Source organism: Drosophila arizonae, chromosome 2 (genome assembly GCF_054131065.1).
Source record: "Drosophila arizonae isolate 15081-1271.41 chromosome 2, UAZ_ARI_1.0, whole genome shotgun sequence".
Taxonomy (NCBI): Eukaryota; Metazoa; Arthropoda; class Insecta; order Diptera; family Drosophilidae; genus Drosophila; species Drosophila arizonae.
This window is the reverse complement of record NC_142922.1, coordinates 34,741,016-34,763,166: the sequence shown is the minus strand read 5'-3', so window position 1 is coordinate 34,763,166 and position 22,151 is coordinate 34,741,016. Positions and strand designations below refer to the sequence as shown.

General features: G+C 38.5%; 1 protein-coding gene across 17 annotated transcripts in view; it reads right to left on the bottom strand.

The window, feature by feature from the left end:
* The window catches only part of Atg2 (Autophagy-related 2), a 274,490-nt gene that overhangs the window by 138,666 nt on the left and 113,673 nt on the right, over positions 1 to 22,151 (bottom strand). For 8 of the 17 annotated variants that reach the window (XR_016268485.1, XM_089461789.1, XM_089461793.1 and 5 more), the window contains 5 exons: positions 14,470 to 14,552; positions 12,726 to 12,858; positions 11,554 to 12,174; positions 10,699 to 10,922; positions 4,561 to 5,337 (listed from right to left, as the gene is read on the bottom strand). Coding sequence is in view for 15 of the 17 variants with exons in the window: in XM_089461789.1 (XP_089317915.1) it covers positions 4,561 to 5,337; positions 10,699 to 10,922; positions 11,554 to 12,174; positions 12,726 to 12,858; positions 14,470 to 14,552 (1,838 nt within the window). In the remaining 2 variants the exon portion in view is untranslated. The other 9 variants (XM_089461790.1, XR_016268486.1, XM_089461795.1 and 6 more) reach the window with 9 other exon arrangements.

Sequence of the window (22,151 nt, the reverse complement as noted above, 5' to 3'; positions counted from 1 at the left end):
CCAAGTTCGAGGGCCCCTACAGGGTCGTCCACTTTATCTCCACCAACGTGGTGCGACTCGCTCGAGCGGGCGAACGAAGGAAGAGGGTGGCCAACCTTTCCCAGCTTAAGCCTTTCTACACTGAGGAGGAGGAGACCGGCGAGACGATGCTGAGAGAGGAAACGGGAGAGGAGGGAAGATTCGATCGGCCTAAATCGAGCATTGGCACGCCGCTCGAATGAAAGAGACTCGATTGCATGAAACCCCGCTATCCCCTCTACCACCTCTTTGAAAAACCTCACTAATCTCACACTAACGCATTAACTGTTTTGGTCAAGAAGAGATCCGAGAGAGAGCGAATATTAATGTTCTAATTCCCACAGATAAGCGAAATGGAAGACGACGTGATCACTATCAGTAGTGACGAGGAATGGGAGGAGGCATTTCCTCAAGGGTCGTCGTGGGAGAGGCAGCCACGCACCGGTCCTGTCCCTTCCATCCATCACTCCACGATTGACTTATCGGTGGCTTTGGAGGACACAATTATGGTGCTGAAGTGAAGTTTCACCACAATATATGTACCAGCGCCTGGAGTGCAGCGGACTCCACCGCACGTGGAAGAGCCGGCGTCTACTCCCACTTCGCCGACTCCGTCCCAGGTGGAGGGCCACAGTATCTAAACAGACGAGGAGTTAGAGTGTTGGGCCAGCCCGATACCGTGAGCTGCAGATGAACGCGAGGAGGAGAGCAACGCGGAAGAGGTCCCCGACCAGCTCCCGCCACGCGAGGTAGGAGGCGGCAGGGAGCACTGTCCCTCCGCCCCAAATCCTGCCTCGAGGGTGGCGTCGCGAGCGGAAGCCGGAGAGCCAGAGAAGCTTTGGACGAGGAGGGGCGAGCGGCGAGAGGATGCGGAGCCGATGCCGACTCCACGGCGCCGATTAAAGGACGATCGAGGCGATAACCGACGCCGCGACTCCGCTTTCGCTATGTTCCGGGGGCCGCCGAGAACAGGCGTGGATTGGCCCAGCCGGTCTATCGTCCGGAGCGCACGAGTCGACAGTCTAGTGCAGGCCGCCGGGATCGAGGTGCCAGATCCCCGAACGCCGATGGAGCGTCGAGCAGTGGCAGGGCGGACCGACGGAGACGACCAGCAAGCGACGCCGAGCCGCGGCCAAAATGGCGGAAACTAGATGATCCCCGTCTGGCGGGGTCGAGCCATCGGAGGGAGCTAGATGATGTCCTCGATGGATGGCAAGCAGACGAGGCGTCCCAGTCAAGAGCAGAGGATAGTGCGGGACGAGAGGGCTTCGTGTCCATCCCGCGGGACTGGACAGTGCGCCCGGAGGGCACGGTTCTAGCCGAAGAAGTAGTAGAGCTGGTGAGGAGGGAAGCGGAGGTTTGCAGTCGCCGACATCGCCGCACGCGCTTCAAAGTGACGTCGGACGCCGGAGCCTATAATGTCACGGTGGCGGCCACAGGAGCCGTGGTCGTCTCCTTGATTAAGTAAGGGGGGGGGTGTGAGGCGGCGCCCCAGTTACCGCCTCACGATCATAAGAGAATGAAGAAATGTTTAATGTTTATTTTGAGTTTGAGCCGATGAAATGTCTAGTTTGTAAGAGAGAATTGAAGAAGTGTTTATTTACGAATTTGAATTAATGAAATGTTCAGTTGGTATCAGAATTGATGAAATGTTTAGTTTATTTTGTATTCGCTAAGATGTAGAGTTAAATTAATAAATTAAGTAGGCTTAATTAGCAAGTAGAAATTAAGTTAGTAAAGTAAGTAGTATTGGTTTTGAATTGATAATTAATAGTTTTTAGATTTATAATTAATAGTTAAACAAGTAGGTTAAGCAGAAGTTGATATTTGGTACACAGAGAATTGAATTGATATTTGAAAATGCCGCCCAAAGCGCTGACAATTTATCGGCGATCGGCGGCGCAACCCTGCGTGGAGAGTTGTGAGCGGAGAGTTGAATTGTGAAACGCGGTTAGATTAAGCGGCATCTCAAATAAAAAGGAAAGAAACTGGAGAACGGATTGGCAACTTTTATTAAATTAAACGGCAACTGGAGCAAAGTTTGGCGGCAACGAGGCAAAAGAAAAGGGGTGAGAAGACACTGGAGAAGAAAAGGTACACGTGAGTGACGGTCCCCATATTAGATTTTCCCCCTCTCCCATTTCCCGACCAATAACGTTAAATATTAACCCCCCCCCCCCCCCTGGTGTCTCACTATTACATAAAAATAAATTTCTTGTGAGTACACCCTGGGTAGACTGAGTCTATCCCAGCATCCGTAATTTACTACTTTACAAGATAGTAACGCAAAAATAGCGCATACAATATGAAAATGTGATCATGCACATATGTATGTATATTTGAGCTCTCGCAGCGCACTGATTTTCTCAAGCCGAAAAAATACGAAGTAGAAAATGCATTTTAAGGCTTCATTTATTCCCGCTCATTTTATTGAAAGCCGTAAGCTATAAGGCTTTGAGCTCACTCCAATGTTAGCTCACTCAAGACGTTTTTCGCGTATCACGCACTCATTAACTTTTTCGCGAATTATCGTTTTCCTGAAATTTGTTAATTAACATGGCTTATCAGTTGAGAGTGTCAATAAAACGTATTGTCTAAATCTATCTAATTAATAAATTTGTATATATGTATATTAGCGCTAGGACTTTTGAGGTAATTTACCACAGTGAGTATTTAGGATACGGAATTTAGTGTAACTATTTTAGAGCATATCAATATTTTACACTGTATAAGTTAATGACCGTTTTATTTCATTTATATTTTGTAACATATCGAAATAAAAATTTTCAACCCTACTAAATATGATTATACTCATTCACGCTATTGAAACGAGTATATTCGTTTTGTGAAATGTTCGTCTGTCCGCGATTTTTCTCGGCGCTATGGAAGCTAGAGCACATACTCATATATATCTATGTAAGCTAATAATATGATTCTAATACAGATATGACCACACCCACAAGAGACGTGGCAAATCGGGCCTGAAGATATAGTGATTTTTTTTAAATTCTGCTATATTTTGGACACTATTGATGCTAGAGACCTCAAGTTTGGTATTTATACTCGGGATGACCACCCAAGCCCAAAAGGATTTGACCGCCTACAAGTTGACAAACCGCAAAAGTTTATATCTGCTAAAGTATAAGAGCTAGAATCTTCAAATACGAAGTAGAAAATGCATGCGTTAACTAGAGTGATTCGACGCCTTTACGCTTTGGTATCTTTTTCATTTTGTTTTAAGCCTTAATATATTCTCGTAAAATATAACGAAGCTATGACGCCCTGAGCTCGGTACAATATAAACTCACTCAAGACGTGGTTCGCCTATCACGCAATCATTCACTTTTTCGTTAATTATCGTTTTTTGACTTTTATTAATTCACATGACTAATCAATTCAGAGTGACAATAAAAGGCATTCTTTAAATCTTTATACATATAAATATTTGACACTGTATAAATTAATAAGCTTTTTATACCCTGAACCCATTGAAAATGGGAAATCAGGGTATAATGGTTTTGTTAAAAGTATGTAACAGGCAGAAGGAGGCGGGGCAGACCCCACAAACTATATATATTCTTGATCATACGTCCGTCCGTCCGTCCGTCCGTCCGTATGTATGAACGCGTCGATCTCAGAAGATATAAGAGCTAGAGACTTTAAATTGTTTGCCTAGGTCCGTGTATATCACGCGCATATCGAGTTTTTCTCTATATATCGATAACTACTCCCGATATTTTATTATTGATCAAAAACGTTATCGAAAGCTAGTTATTTATATATCCTATACTTTTAGAGCTAGAGTTTCCAAATTTTAAATGTAGACTTATATGGATTTTATATAATTTCGGTTTTCGTTGTAATTTACCCCCCACCCCTATATCCACCCCCTCACCCTCATCTTTGTAAAAAGCGTATTTCAAATACTAGAGACATGTGCTTTGGAATGCACATACACTTGAACATTATGATTATGTTCTTTCATTAAGATTGTACGTCTACAAATTAAATTATTCAACAAATAAATTCTTATAATGTTGCCCACACTGTAGCGCAGCCCAAGCGCAGTCGCTGCTTATTGCACAGTTAGCATAGCGCGTTCTAATACGTGCGTGTGTATGTATTTGTGCCGAAAAGAAGTGCACAGTGATTTTAATATCAGAATGGAGGGTTCAGGGTACCTCCTAGTCGAGCAGTCTCGACTAGAGTCTTCTTACTCGTTTTTCCTTTATATTTTTAAACATATCAAAATTGAAATTTTGCGCCGTACTAAATGTGCATTTTTATTAGTTTGGTTCAGGGTAGTATCTAGTCGAGCACTCTCGAGTAGAGTTTTCTTACTTGCTAAATTTTGTTCTTTGTTTAACTTTTTTAATTATTTTAGCGTTAATGTAATTTAATAAAAAAAAAAATTTTACATAGATTATATATATATATATATAGAATATAATCAATGAGCAGATATATATATTCAATAGACAATGTATCTGCTAATTGATTATATTCTTAAAGTATTTTAATCATTACACAATAGAAACTTACCGATTAATAACTTCACGTAGACATATTCCAGATCCCTGTAGCTGTGCGAGTCCCATTATTAATCCAGTTATTGGGCCATGAGATAGTTCAACTCTCCGACCATGATAGTCAAAGCAGATTGGTAAAGCTGGACTGAATATAAACTCCTTAAAATAAATGGGATTATCTTCATCTTCAATAGAAGTTTCTGGATCTATTATTGCATTCATTATATCAGTATCTGTTTCATCATTACGTTTTGAATCAGGAATGCTATTTGAGGTTTCGTATATGGCCACAGTATTACGTTTTAAGTTATTTAAAGATGTTGAATTTTCAGAACTTTTAGCTAAAGCTAAAAAAAATTCTTCCAGAAACAATAGAGTGTCTTGGTCAATATTAAGTCTTATAGGTAAAATTGAGACTTTCAATGAACACTCTTCTCCTCGGTGTTTCTTAAAATTGGATCGAGCATTCAGTGCTTTTATCATAATCATATTTTCATCATTCTTTTGTGGTGCGTTACTTTTATGGGGATGGTAAAGAAGCTTGTTGATGTCCGAAGAAAGTAAACGATCACGTATCTCAATATCCGAAATAACTAGTACTTGTCGAGATGAATAAATTGAATTTTTGGGGTATGCATCATAAGAGAAACGAATTTTTGTAAATTGTATTTCAACAAGAACATCTAAATTACGACATGTATTCATATTCATATTTTTTGTCTTTGTTTGATGCTTGCTTGGAGCTTGTGATACTCCATGCTCATATGTTTCAGACATTCCCTCTGTGCAACTAAAATCAGAAAATTAATTAATATATAAACAGATGTTACATCTCTCTTCACTAATATTTTAAGTTTTGAAAAATATCAAAATGATATTTGATATATATATAATAAATTTATAATCCGTCCTAAAAAACAAGAACCATAAGAATTGTTATTATTATTTTTTTGTAATTATAAAGACCGCTTAACTCCAGTATTCGGTACTCAAAGAATTAAAAAAACGCGTTCAGTGATTTGATTATCCGTCATACGACTTCGTGAGTCGCTGACAACACATTTTATTGCCGAAGCAAGTCGCTACGAAGGTACTAATTACTGGATTGCTTTCCCTAGCTTCAATTTTTCCGCACAGTGTACTGCCAATCTATGCATCATTGTGCTTGATTTTCATATGCGACGCCATATTTGGTGTGTTACCATTTATTTTTATTATTTTAAGGCACAAATTACATTTGGCTGTTCTATTTTTAAAGTCCGAACAATTCGTTTTAACCTTATTCAATTTGTATACCCTGAACCCATTTTCAATGGGAAACCAGGGTATAATGGTTTTGCCAAAATGTATGTAACAGGCGGAAGGAGGCATACCAAACCCCACAAAGTATATATATTCTTGATCAGGGCGACGAGCTGAGTTGATTTAGCCCTGTCCGTCTGTCTGTCCGTCCGTCTGTCAGTATGTTTGAAAGTGTCGATTTCAGAAAATATAAGAGCTACAGACTTAGGTCCGTGTATACCACGCGCATATCGAGTTTTGCTTTAAAAATCGATAATTTGCCCCGTTATTTTGTTATCGATTAAAAACCTTATCGAAAATCAGTTATAAAATTATATCTCCTACATCTACGTATTTCAAGTACTATAGACTTGTGCTTTGACAATTGCAGGCATTTTTATGTTATAATCATAATCTGAAAGTTTCACGAAGAAAGTGCATCCACAAAAAATGTTATTAAACAATTCAGTTTCAATAGTAAGCCACCACTGCAGCCAATGCGTGATTAAGCGTGCGTATGCCTGTGTGTGTGCGTGTGTGTGTGCATGTGCGAATAATTATTGAAATATCAGTAGCTCGCAGGGTTCAGGGGATCTCGTAGTCGAGCAGTCTCGACTAGAGCTTTCTTACTTGTTTTACTTTTTCGCAAGATTGACCACCTCAAAAATATCGCAAAAAAAAAAAATATATATATAAGTGTTCGTCCATCTGTCTATCCGTAGGATTGCCGAGAACTAGAGAGTTGCTCGATTATGAGCACTTCGAGAAACTGATATTTCAATCATTTTTCGCTTCACACAAGTATACGGACGCACGCATATAGGAACTTGATTGGGTATATGATAATAATATTTCAATGCGTGTATTTTTCAAAGAAAGTCTATTTTACTTTAAATAATCTTTTTCAAATATAGATCGAATGGGGTTGATATGGGAGTGGGTTGAATTAAAAAAAAATGGAAAGATGCAAGGAACATGATTTTAAATTTGCTTTTCAATAAGATTTTTAATTGTAAACAAACTTTCCAATTTCAAGTCTCTATCTCCTATCTTCTGAGATAGACGTGCTCAAAATTAACACAGGCACCGACCCATTTTCAATGGCTACACGTTATAACCACTCATAGTCATACTAAATGATTACAAAAGTTTAGTGATTAATATCAGGGACTGTAACGATTATAATTTTTATAGAAACCAATTAAAACAAGTAAGAACGTTGCAGTCGGGCGTTACCGACTGCGGAATACTCATTCACATCCCATCAACAATTTAGTAGTTAAGTTTCGTTCTAATACTGTAGAATATACAGGTTTTTCCGATTTGCCACGCCCCAACTGGGCGTAGACACCTCATTTTTGGTCAGTTTTTAGAAAGAGATAACGTTACCCTAACTGCAAAGTTTGAATGCTTACCCTAAAAAAATGTGAAAATTGCAGGGTATTTTTCGATATGCCACGCCCCCAAAGAGGCGTAAAAATTATTTTTGGGGAATCGATAGAGGAGGCTACCAGTAACTCAACTATCCAAATTTGAAGCTTCTAGCTATTATACTTTAGGAGATATAAACTTTTGCGGTTTGCCACGCCCCCTGTGGGCGGACATATATCCGACAAAACTTTTTGGTCTTGGGTGATCAGTCCGAGTATATTACAAAATTTGAGGTCTCTGTCATCAATAGTGTCCAAAATATAGGAGAATTTAAAAAATCACTATATCTTCAGGTCCGATTTGCCACGCCCCCAACGGGCGTAGACTTATAATTTATCTTCAGACTTTATAGAATCATACCATTAGCTGACGTGCAAAATTCCAGCATTCTAGGTTTACAACTTTAGGAGATACAGTTTTATCCGATTTGCCACGCCCCCAATGGGCGTAGATATATCCGCCATAGCTCGTGATCTTGGGTGGTCAACGCGGACCTACATACCAAGTTTCAGCTTTCTAGCGCTTCAACAAACATGATTTCTGGTATATCGGAAAATGCATTTTCCTATTTGCCACGCCCCTAGTGGGCGGATCGGGAAAATTTTAACACTTTATAAACCGGAGATATACACGAGTATGTGTTCCAAATTTCAAGTCTCTAGCTTCAATAGCGCCGAAATAGATTGCGTTCATACGGACAGACGGACAGACGGACAGACGGACAGACGGACGGACGGACAGACGGACAGACGGACGGACAGCAAGACGGACATTGCACAAAACCAATATACTGATTCACTTTCGTGAATGAGTATAATAAGAAATATTTGATGAGTAACTTAAAAAGGAAACAAGAAAGCTCTAGTCGAGACTGCTCGACTACGAGATCCCCTGAACCCTTGGAGTAATAGCTATTTCAATAATTTTTCGCGTCTTTCAGCTTACACAAGAAACACGCACACATACACACACACACACACACACACACACACACACACACACACACACACACACACACGCACGCACACACAGGCATACATACACACACATACACACACACATACACACACACACACACACACAAACACACACACATAGGTGATTCGAGTTGCGTTTTCGTGGAGTACGGTCGACGTCATCGTGATCCGTCGTGGACAATAGCTTGATCTGTGTTTTTCCCTGTGAAAGTGGAAAGAACTGTAGACAACGTGGTTGCTGTGGGCGCGACGCACCCAGCGACGCAAAAACGATCAAAGACTTACTTCGCGGCGGTCTCGCGGAGTACCCCAGTGGTACAATCCGGTGGTGCAAGAGATGGGGGCAATAGCGTCACTGTTTTTGGCGTCAGGGCTTTCCTCTTTCCCTTTTTTAAGCGCGAAAAGATGTCATATTAGGCGTCACATTTGTGCAAATAATAAAAAATCAGGTGCATTCACTCTAACAGCTGTTAGTAGTGCTGGAAATTGCAGCGGACAATCAGCTGCTCACTAACTTTGGTGAGTTGCTAAGTCTCAGCAAAGACAGCAACCTAGCTGCTTTTGTGAGGTAGCAGGTATTAAAAGTAGTGCATACTTTCGGGCTCTGGCTGTAGTTAAGTTGAGTTTTACTGCGGTCTCTAAACTCAAATTATATTAGTAGGCAGTGCCCACTACAGGCTTCACGCCGTGGTAGTCGGATCAATATGGAGGCCATGATGGAGGAGGAGCTGCAAGCTTTCGCGCACCGTTCCTCGTTGCAGCGATCGCCGCAGCAACAACAGAGGGCGTTGCCGCAGCCGTCGACTTGTAATCAGTCTCCAGTGGCTGAGTGCCAGGCACCCAAGTCTTTAAAAGAAGCGTTAGCTCAAATAGGAGTTTGTCTGCCCTATTTGGGGGGCAGCGGCATATAAATGCACTAATGAGAGATGAGCTGGCTAGGCTTGTCAGTCTCCACAAGACGGCCGAAGCGTTCTGCAACCGACCGGTCAAAGACTGCGAGGTGCAGACCACGCTGGTCAAGAAAGTAGCTGAGAAGGCGAGCGTTAGTGCTACAGCAGGTAGTAATACGCCCAAGCAGTCGAGGGAAGCTGCCACTGAGCAGAGAAAAACTCCCTCGAAAAAGCCGAGGCACAATAAAAGCGCAGCAAATCCAATAGAGCCAATGGCTCTACGGGCTGCAGCCGATAAAACCAACCAGGCAGGTCGGCAGACGAGCTCGAACAGCTGGACGGTTGTTAAGGGACGCAAGCCGCTACAAAAACATTCCAGAAGTGACGCCATCGCGGTTTCAGGTGTAGGTGGTTGCCACAGTGATGATGGAGCTGCGCAGAGTCGAGCGAATAAGAAGACGAGCTGTACCAGGCTAAGGTAGCTCATAGTGCTTGCGAATCAATGCTTTACGGCCGTCCCGCAAGCATCGCGCGCTATCCGAGCCACCACCATCACCATCACCACTTGTAGTATAATAAGATTGTAAATAAACGAATAAAAAAAAAAAAAAAAAAAAAACATACACACACACACATTGTGGACATACGATCTTCATGAAACTCTTCAGATTATGATTACAACATGGATATGCATGTATTTGCCAAAGCACAAGTCTCTAGTATTTGAACTACGCTTTTTACAAAAGTGATGGTGAGGGGGTGGATATAGGGGTGGGGGGTAAATTTTAACAAAAACCGAAATTGTATAAATTGGAATTAAGCATACATAAAAAATTTGGAGACTCTAGCAATAAAGGTGTAGAAGATATCATTTTATAACTGGTTTTCGATAAGGGTTTTTATCGATAAAAAAAGATCGGGATGAGTTATCGATTTTTAATAAACTCGATATACGCGCTGTAATTACGGACAGCTCTTATATCTTCTGAAATCGACGCGTTCATACATACGGACAGACGGAAAGACGGACGGACAGACAGACGGACAGGGCCAAATCGACTCAGCTCGTCACCCTGATCAAGAATATATATACTTGGGGTCTGCCACGCCTCCTTCTGCCTGTTACATACATGTCAACAAAACCATTATACCCTGATTTCCCATTGAAAATGGGTTCAGGGTATAATTATTTATCATCATAAATAATTTATATGATGAAAATAAAAAATATTTATTACAGATCAATTTTTATATAAAAAAACAAATTATAACTTTTATATCCAATTTTTATAATAAAAATTAATAATAAGCGTTATGACGTAACTTTTATAAAAATTGAATTGAAATATCTCTTGAACTAAAGGAAAATGGGTTCAAGGTAAAATAATTAATTAGAATACGTGTAGATAGATAGACACAATTATCCAATCCCATCGACCTGATCATAAATATGTATAAATAACAGTTCTTATAATGGACATACAACTATTAATAACACTATGATAGCTGCCTTAGCAAAAACCACTTATTTAAAAATATTTTGATTATTAGAATGGTTTGCAATTCACATACCTGGTATTATCTTTCGGCTTTGATTTTGTAATATCAGGAAAATCTTTTCCTCCGTAAAGATGCCATGTAAATGTCATTTCACATAATGTATAACTGTGCTCAGGAATTGGAAAATTAGGAGGAGGGCTTAGAATATCATTTTTTTCACTGGGTAAACTAAAATGATTGTCAACTATTTGCAGAGGACCATCAGAAACGTATATCTGGTCGACACCAAAATTATCCTTCAGAGCAAAATATGAAATAAAAATATTTATATATAGTTTAAGTAATCATTAGCTTAACCTATTTAATTTAAAAGGTTCGCAGAGCATGAAAACAATGCCACTGATTCTATTTTTGCCTGCTAGAGCTTTCTCCTGCCGGCAAATGTGCGAAGCCACGTTAAAATAACGTATAATCCCGTCAAGTTAGGCTGGTTATTTAGTTGTTAGCGTTACAGAGTTTTATCAGCTACCAAAAGAAAATTCAATTGTTTTTATTATCTCCATTCATATATTACTTGACTTCCTCAACGAACCGATTCATCTACTTCACGTGTTACACTTTTAAACTGCCTTTGCCGTCCGCTGACTCTGAGCTCTGGTTTCCAATCAATAGTTCTTGCACGCTTGAGCCACTTGCCTACCTCGGCATTGCCGTTCCCCATGGTGTTGGCAATGCAACTTCAACATAGCTCCTGCTCTACGACCTCTCCCGTGCTTTCACCACGCTGGGCAAGGTTGCCAGTCGCATTACTAAAGATATAATAATATTATACTAATTTTTATTTATGCCTTTTCTCATATGAACATGAAACAACCCTTCTTAACATACAATACGATAGAGAATAGTAACATAATGGTTCTTACTTACCATAAACAAAATGTCCTCGCCGTGTATTATGTGGAACTCTTTTTCTTCTAAAGTCGGCGCAACATTTAATGAAATAGCTCCAAGATCGGTATTGATAAAGGAGTTTTCAGTTGTGTCATATTTATAAAAATCTTGTGATCTCATATCAAAAATTTGATCAAAGTCAAACCTGTTGTTGCTTAATATTGGTTTACTTTGTAGACTCTCATTTTCGATTTTGAGAATTTCATCAAAAGGTTGAGGCACGGAAAGAGTTTTCACATCCTTAACTGCATCTGCCATAAGTGTATTTACTTGATTTACCGTTTTATCATTAGTATGGTCAGCATTTCTAACTGGTGTTATATCCGTTTTGTTAAAATTATTTGCGTTATTCATACTTGTTTTAAAGTCTTTATCATTAGCAATATATGCTATAAGTTGTGCTAAGACCTCTGCTCCGTCATAACAGGTTTTTAAATGAATATCATGTATTGATGATCTCAAATCAATGCTTGGGTATGACTTATTGTGCTCATTAAGGTGCATAGAAAAATTTAATAGTCCAACATTTAAAACTGGTACTAAGCCCGATTTGTTAATGCTTGTAATAAATTCCTGAACATCGTTTACAGCCTTATCCTAAAATCATCCAACAAAAGTTACTAAATTCAAAGTACTGTAATAGTGTATGCAAAATTAATTAAACAAGTAGCAATGTTTCAGTCGGTCGTTACCGACCGTAGAATATTCATTAACTGTCCAAGCATGGCCAGATCCATATTTCAAAGCAATGAAGTATGCCCACAGAAATTTAATTTATGAATTTTACGTATAACTAGAGGAGTCATCCACTAAGTCAACAGTCTAATTGTGAAGTTTACTGCTATCATGATTTAGTCATTATCTAAATATCATGTCTTGAGTTTCCAAACCGAGTATAAAATTAATTTCAAGTTTAATATACGCTATATAATTTTTTATCGATCTGTAATTTTTGGGCATTTAGCAAATTTTGAGAGATATAATTTTATAAGCAATTTTCCATTTTAACAGTGGGAATAATACTTTGTGTACTTTTCTTAGTGTAGCTTTTGGCATTTGGATTGGTGGATTTCAATATGTAAATCTTGGAACATACTCGTATAATAATATTTATATATATATTAATATATTTAACGAATTATACTTACTTTTTGGCCGATTGAGAGTATGCAATCTTCACTAATCAGTCGTAAAGTACAGCCGGTCATGGGATAAATAATATTGCTGCTAAATGAACAATATCCAATATCCAATAAAGCTCGGTAAGGTAAGTATTTTGGCCTAAAATATTAATCGACTATATGAACGAGCGATCGACCTGAACCCTTGAAGAAACTGATATTTTCTGCTTAGACTACAATATTCACACACATATACACAGCGTAAGCTTGCCTGTAAATTATTTAATATTTTTTTCTGTAGATCGACTGTCCATAAAACTTTCAGAACGTGAAAATTATAGAACATATATTATTATCTTAATTTTTGAAATTCCATTTTATACAAATTTGATGGAAAGGGTATTATAATAAACAACAATATTCTTTAAAATTCACAAGAATATATTAAATATATTGTACAGTTTTATCTACTATTAAAACTACAGAGAAAAAATATATAGGGTTTCTCAATAAGGGCGGGTAGATGTTGAAATAAAAGAAAAAAAGCTGTGTGTGAGGTATTGACAAAATAATTTTTTTATTTGAAAGGTATATATGCCATTAAATGTGGAATATGACATCATGCCCGTCTAGACTTCTAACGGTGTAGCGCATCCGAGTGGTCCTCACCAACGGAGTTTTAAAACAAGTAGGAAAACTCTAGTCGAGAGTGCTCGACTAGATACTACCCTGAACCAAACTAAAAAAAACGCAAATTTAGTATGGCTTAAATTTCAATTTCGATGTATTTAAAAATATAAATAAAATACAAAACTCATTTAATAAAATATATAAATATTTTGAAACAATTAAAAAAATTAACATCAGTTGCGCGCTAGGGGTTCGAACCCGAGACTTCACGATCGAGCGTCACGCCCCTACACACTAGACACCCTCACTTTCGGAAGCCGCTTTGGCAAAACTGAAATAGATTCATTGCTGCAGCGTCATCTAGCAAAACTAAACCAAACTAACTGCTGATGTGATTCTAAGAATCTAAGAATAACCAAACTAATAAAAACGCACATTTAGTATGGTTAAAATTTCAATTTCGGTGTAATTAAAAATATAAATGAAATATATAAATATTTTGAAACAATTAAAAAAATTAACATCAGTTGCACGCTTTGGATTTGAACCCGCGACTTCTCGATCGAGCATCACGCCGGTAGTCACTACGCCACCTCACTTTTCATTGGCAAAACTGAAATAGATTCACTGCTGCAGCGCCATCTAGCAGAACTAAACCAAAATAATTGCTGATGTAATTTTAGAATGAATGCGCTAGAAGAATTTTGAATGTATGTGTGCTCACGTATACGAAAACTGTTGAAGCTGCTGCACGTGCGTTTGTTAATTGGTCGAACATTTTATTATTTTTATACACTGAGCCCATTTCCAATGGGAAATCAGGGGATTTCGTAGTCAAACAGTCTCGACTAGAGCTTCCTTACTTGTTTTTTCCAAAAATCAATACCTACTTTGATATTTTGTTATGGAAAATTCAAATATCGAAAATCAGTAATGAATTCATATATTCTACATGTTATGGCGACTACAAACTTTTAATGTAGATTCATATATAATTAATAGAATATTATTATTTTTTTTTTTTTTTCATTCACAATTTTTATTGTAATTTTTGAAATATCAGTTGCTCGAAGGGTCCGGGGGATCACGTAGTCGAGCAGTCTCGACTAAAGCTTTATTTCTTGTTTAAGTCATGACTTACCTATATTCAATGGCCAAATTCCAAATATGTCCTTGAATTTCCGAAACAAGAGCATAGGGCTCATATGATTCAATAGGATAGTCCTGCGAATAATTAATAATAATTTAGATAATCAGTCAGATATATATTCTAAAACAAGTAAGAAAGTTCTAGTCGAGAGTGCTCGACTAGATACTACCCTGAACCCAACTTATAAAAATGCCCATTTAGTATGGCTGAAATTTCAATTTCGATGTATTTAAAAATATAAATAAAATACCAAACTCATTTAATAAAATATAAAAATATTTTGAAACAATTAAAAAAAATTAACATCAGTTGCATCGATCGGGATTCGAACCGCGACTTCTCGATCGAGCGTCATGCAGCTATCACACTAGGCCACCTCACTCCTGCTAGTGGCGCTGGCAAAACTCAAATAGATTCACTGCTGCAGCGCCATCTACCAAAACTGAACGAAACTAACTGCTGATGTGACTCTAAGAATCTGCTAGAGTAATCAAACTATTAAAAACGCACATAAAGTATAGTTAAAATTTCAATTTCGGGGAAACCTCTTTTATGAAAATATAAAAATATTTTGAAACAATTAAAAAAAATTAACATCAGTTGCATCGATCGGGATTCGAACCGCGACTTCTCGATCGAGCGTCATGCAGCTAACACACTAGGCCACCCCACTCCTGCTAGTGGCGCTGGCAAAACTCAAATAGATTCACTGCTGCTGCGCCATCTACCAAAACTAAACGAAACTAACAGCTGATGTGATGCAACGAATGTTTCTGTTGTAGCTGCTGCACGTGCGTTTGTTAATTGGCCAAATATTTGATTATTTTTTATTAATTTTTGACTGAACGGAATTTAATGAAACTTTCAGAATATGATCTAAATATTATATTGAATATTTGAGAAATTAAAAAAAAAGAAAAATCATTCACAATTACCTATAGTGGCATCTGATTTGAACTTGAATGTTTTTACTCGATAAAAACATAACGGGATGATTTATCGAATTTTAAAAGCAAACTCGACGTCCGCGCTGTATAAACGGTCATTTTAAAAAAAAAAATTCAAGTCTCTAGCTCTTATATCTTCGGAAATCGACGCGTTCAAACATACGGACAGACGGACGGACGGACAGACGGACAGACAGACAGACAGACAGACGGACAGGGCCAAATCGACTCAGCTCGTCGCCCTGATCAAGAATATATATACTTTGTGGGGTCTGCCACGCCTCCTTCTGCCTGTTACATACATTTCAACAAAACCATTATACCCTGATTTCCCATTTTCAATGGGTTCAGGGTATAAAAAATTTTCAAAAATAATGTCAACTTTTGTTGGTAGATCACTATTCACTTTTATAATCCCTTTAATTCTGAGCTTTTAAACAATTGATGTTTATAACGATTCAAATTCAGGGAGGGAAATTGAATCACATTTTGTTTAATATTCGAACCTAATTGTATTTTGTGAACGTTTTCTTATAATAAAAAGACTACAAAATAAATTTCCATATATTATTACTTGAAATCATGTCTAGATCGATTTTAAAACAGAATTGTAGCCACCGGAAGAGGTCAAGGTCCGCCTATAGAATACATATAGAAAAGTGCGAGAAGATAGAAAACAAGTAAGAAAGCTGTAGTCGAGACCTTGGCCCTGAACCCTTCGAGCGAGCAACTGATATTTTAATAATTATTCGCACATGCACACACACAGCCATACGTACACACGCATAAGCACGCATTGGCTGCAGTGGTGGCTTACTATGTAAACTTAATTGTTTCATAACTTTTCTAGTGGATGGACTATCTTCATGAAACTTTCAGATCGTAATTATAACAATAATATGCGCCACTTCCCAAAGCACAAGTCTCTAGTATTTGAAATACGCCTTTTACAAATATGTGGGTGAGGGTGGATATAGAAGTGGGGGTAAATTTTAACAACAATCGAAACTGTATAAAATGCATATAAATATACATATAAAATTTGAATGCTCTAGCTTTAAAGATGTAGGAGGTATAATTTTATAACTGATTTTTGACTAGGTTTTTTATCGATAAAAAAAGATCGGGATGAGTTATCGATTTGTAGTGATAAACTCGATATCCGTGCTGTTAATACGGACATTAAAAAAATTTAAGTCTGTAGCTCTTATATCTTCTGAAATCATACATACGGGCAGACGGACGGACATACAGACGGACAGGGCCAAATCAACTCAGCTCGTAGCCGTGATCAAGAATATATATACTTTATGGGGTCTGCCACGCCTCCTTCTGCCTGTTACATACATTTTTCATTCATTTCATTTTTATACCCATTTTCAATGGATTCAGGGTATAAAAAGTGATAAAATGAGAGGAAGTGCAAGTACCGAAAGTCAACGCGAGTGTTAAATAAGGACATCGAAAGACTTCCAGGACATCGTGGGAACGGCAAAGATAACCAGAGGCAATCCTTGCAGCGACTATAAAAGGATAAGAGACATTGGTGCGGATGAGAAAAACACCAGCAGCTTTAGCGAGGCCTTCACATCGTCCGTACGTACATTACGTTCAAACCTAAGTCACAATGGACTAATTATTATCGTAGGGGCTTCAACAAATTAATTTGTTGGCACGAACTCACAGTCGGCTGAAACTAGCCCAGTTTAGCCTCGGGATAAACCGAAGATTCGTTACAGTTGATAAATATGGGATTTAAGTTTTACATAGCTTTCTCTATTTTCTTCGTTAGCTTTAGAAACATTAACGGTGACTATCATGTATTCATATTCAGCTAAAGGAAAACGAGTCCTATATAGAGCCTGGTAAGAGGAGTGCACTCTAGCACGGATGTCGTGCAGATTTAAACATGTTTAATGGGACATGAGATCAAAAACAAATTCAACTCACGCTGCCGAATCGACAAAGCGCCGTAAACAACTCTAGTCAAGAATGCTCTACAAAATACTACCCTGTATGAAAGCTCTAGTCGAGACTGCTCGACTACGAGATCCCCTGAACCCTTGGAGCAATAGATATTTCAATCATTTTTCGCGTCTTTCAGCTTACACAAGAAACACGCACACACACACACACACACGTACGCACACACAGGCATACATACACACATACACACACACATACACAAACACACACACAAACATTTACACACACAAGCATAAACACGCATGGGCTATGAGAACTCAATTGTTTAATAACTTTTTTTGTGGACGTACGATCTTCATGAAACTTTCAGATTATGATTATAACATAGATATGCATGTATTTGCCAAAGCACAAGTCTCTATTTGAAATACGCTTTTTCCAAATGTGAGGGTGAGGGGGTGAATATAGGGGTGGAGGGTTAATTTTAACAAAAACCGAAATTTTATAAATTGGAACTAAGCATACATAAAATATTTGGAGACTCTAGCAATAAAGGTGTAGAAGATATCATTTTATAACTGGTTTTCGATAAGGTTTTTTATCGATAAAAAAATATCGGGATGAGTTATCCATTTTTAATGATAAATATACATTGTGGGGTCTGCCACGCCTCCTTCTGCCTGTTACATACATTTCAACATAACCATTATACCCTGATTTTCCACTCAAAATGGGTTCAGGGTATAAAAACGGTTTTATTTAATTATTAAGCATGTGTTGGCTGCCAAAACTTTTTTATTATTAAAGTTCGAGGACTAACCACAGAACACATAGACCGGACAAGTAGTTTAAAGCGTTTTGCACACTTTTTTTCGGGAGTTATCTCCCAGACCACTTCGTATTTGCACGGCTCCTCACTTTTCGGTTCGGGCTACGAAAATATACGAAAGCACAATCATTTCGCTACATGCGCTCGACCAAGATGGTCAAATATTGAACAAACGAACACTATGCTCAATTTTTTTCAATGGGTTCAGGGTATAAAAACTACAGTAGCGGCTAGAAAATCCAGATATCAATCGAAATTCTATGAATGTGCGAAACGCCGCACTTCTGTCTGTACGCATAGAATAGACAATAAGTTTGTGCACACGTATATGAAAATCGCGCTGATCTGTTTGAAGCCGGTATACAATAAATGTATATAAATATATAATAAAAATTAAAATTGTAAAAATTATATATGTAATTTGATGATTCTAGCTGCAATGATGCAATGATGATAGCAGTAGCTATCGGGGATTTTCCAATTTTAATGGGATCATGCCATGCTTTTTGTTGCGCACTAGACTTGAAAATTGCATTATATACTCTGGCTGATAGCGTTTGGGCTGTGAATGAGTATTCTGCAATCGGTATCGCCCGACTGCAACGTTCTTACTTGATATACCCTGAACCCATTTTCAATGGGAAATCAGGATATAATGGTTTTGTTGATATGTATGTAAAAGGCAGAAGGCGTGGCAGACCCCACAAAGTATATATATTCTTGATCAAGGCGACGAGTTGAGTTGATTTGGCCCTGTCCGTCTGTCTGTCCGTCCGTCTGTCCGTATGTATGGACGCGTCGATTTCAGAAGATATAAGAGCTAGAGACTTCAATTTGTTTAAACCCTGAACCCATTTTCAATGGGAAATCAGGATATAATGGTTTTGTTGATATGTATGTAAAAGGCAGAAGAAGGCGTGGCAGACCCCACAAAGTATATATATTCTTGATCAAGGCGACGAGTTGAGTTGATTTGGCCCTGTCCGTCTGTTTGTCCGTCCGTCTGTCCGTATGTATGAACGCGTCGATTTCAGAAGATATAAGAGCTAGAGACTTCAAATTTTTTTTTAAATTTAAAATGTCCGTAATTATCATTAAAAGTCGATAACTCATCCCAATATTTTTTATCGATAAAAAGCCTTATCAAAAACCAGTTATAAAATTATATCTACACCTTTATTGCTAGATCCTCCAAATTTTTTATGTATGCTTAATTCCAATTTATACAATTTCGGTTTTTGTTAAAATTTACCCCCCACCCCTATATCCACCCCCTCACCATCACTTTTGTAAAAGGCGTAGTTCAAATACTAGATACTTGTGCTTTGGCAAATACATGCATATCCATGTTGTAATCATAATCTGAAAGTTTCATGAAGATCGTATGTCCACAATGTGTGTGTGTGTATGTGTTTGTGTATGTGTGTGTGTATGTTGTTTTTTAGACTCATTCACGAAAGTGAAATGAGTATATTGGTTTTGTGCAATGTCCGTCTTGCTGTCCGTCCGTCTGTCCGTCTGTCCGTCTGTCCGTATGAACGCAATCTATTTCGGCGCTATTGAAGCTAGAGACTTGAAATTTGGAACACATACTCATGTATATCTCCGATTTATAAAGTGTTAAAATTTTCCCGATCCGCCCACTAGGGGCGTGGCAAATCGGAAAATGCATTTTCCGATATACCAGAAATCATGTTTGTTGAAGAGCTAGAAAGCTGAAATTTGGTATGTAGGTCCGCGCCAACCACCCAAGATCACAAGCTATGGCGGATATATCTCCGCCCATTAGGGGCGTGGCAAATCGGACAAAACTGTATCTCCTAAAGTTATAAACCTAGAATGCTGAAATTTTGCACGTAAGCTAATGTTTTAATTCTATGAAGATGGGTGAAAAAATTATATATCTACGTCCCTTAGGGGCGTGGCAAATCGGACCTGAAGATATAGTGATTTTTCGAATTCTGCTATATTTTAGGCACTATTGATGCTAGAGATCTGAAATTTGGTATATATACGCGGGTTGATCACCCAAGTCCAACGAGCTATGGTAGATATATGTCCGCCCATAGGGGGCGTGGCAAACCGCAAAAGTTTATATCTCCTACAATTTAAGAGCTAGAAGCTTCAAATTTGGATAGTTAAGTTACTGGTAGCCTCCTCTATCGATGCCCCAAAAATAATTTTTAAGCCTCTTTAGGGGCGTGGCATATCGAAAAATACCCTGTAATTTTCACATTTTTTGAGCGTAAGAATTCAAATTTTGCATTTAGGTAACCGGTTACTCGTTCTAAGAACTGGCTAAAATTGAGGAGTCGACGGCCACTAGGGGCGTGGCAATCGGCATTTACAGTGCCCGTATCGCGACATTTATATGCGTCAGCCATCTATTTATGCATTTGTACATATAAATAAGCTTAATAGATATTCATAATACAAAAGGAAACATTTTTATGAATTTAAAAAAATTTAAAAGAAGCTAAAATAACAAAAATTTGCAATTTACAAAAAAGTGTTTTCCGCGGGATTTGAACTCGCACCCAACCCAAACAGCATGTTTGTCAAAATAGCTAAAATAATGGTCGTCGGCGCTTCAGCCTACAGCACCACCGCGTCGTTTCGATCAATAGAAGTTAAAACGAAATCACATTATTGTTATGACGCCACATAGCAAAGAAAAGCCAGAGTGGTGGCTGGAAATTCAAAAACAATGCAAAGACAAATCAATCGCAACGAGATTCTTAGAATATGCTAGAGTACGCATTTATGTGTGCATACATACACACATACAAATGAGCGCGTGTATAAGGCTGGAATGCTTGATGCTATGCGTGCAGACTTACATATATACATATGTATGTATTTGCATATATGTATTTGAGGGCTATTTAAGAAGAAACAAATTTAAACTTATAAAATTATTCGACTAAGAAAATGAAAAGTATTAAGTGCCATTCAGTCAAGCTCGCACCTTCCCAATAAAATATCTATTTTATAAAAAACGAAAAATGTATGAAAAAAAAAAAAAAAAAAAAAAAACATAGTAGAGGTTCGAACCTCCCTACTCTAACGTTACTTGCGTCGCCCTTAGCACCCGCGCCATTGCTTTGCTCGAGCACTCAGCTGCCAAAATAGAATAGCTTAATAAGAGAGCGTCATCAGACAAAACTACAGTAACGGCTAGAAAGTCCAGAAATCAATCGAAATTCTAAGAATGTGAGAAAAGGCGCGCTTCTGTCTGTACGCATAGAATAGACGATGAGTGTGTGCACATGTATAGTAAAATCGCGCTGATCTGCTGCTAGCTTGAAGCCGGTATCCAATATATGGATATAAATACATGTATATTATTAAAAGTCAAAATTGTATAAATTATATACATATGCATGTAATTTGAATGCAATTATGCAATGATCATAGCAATAGCTATCGATGATTTTCCCATTTTAAATGGGATCATGCCCTGTTTTTTGTTGCGCACTAGACTTGAAAATTGCACTATATACTCTGGTTGACAGCGTTTGGGCTGTGAATGAGTCTTCTGCAATCGGTATCGCCCGACTGCAACGTTCTTACTTGTTTTTTTTATATTCCTTTATTTACAATCTTATTATACTACAAGTGGTGGTGGTGGTGGCTCGGATAGCGCGCGATGCTTGCGGGACGGCCGTAAAGCATTGCTTCGCAAGCACTATGAGCTATCTTAGCCTGGTACAGCTCGTCTTCTTATTCGCTCGACTCTGCGCAGCTCCATCATCACTCCGATTCCAGCACGGCGTTGACTATGTTGTCCGCTCTAATGGAGCGGCCCAGGGCCACTTCTAGACGACGCCTCTCCTCCAGGAACCGTCCACATGCGAAAAGGATGTGGTTGGCGTCTTCCACATGCCCTTGCCCGCACCAGGGGCACTCGTCGGTTTCCTCGTGACCAAAGCGCTTCAAATAGCTCCGAAAGCATCCATGGCCCGAGATGA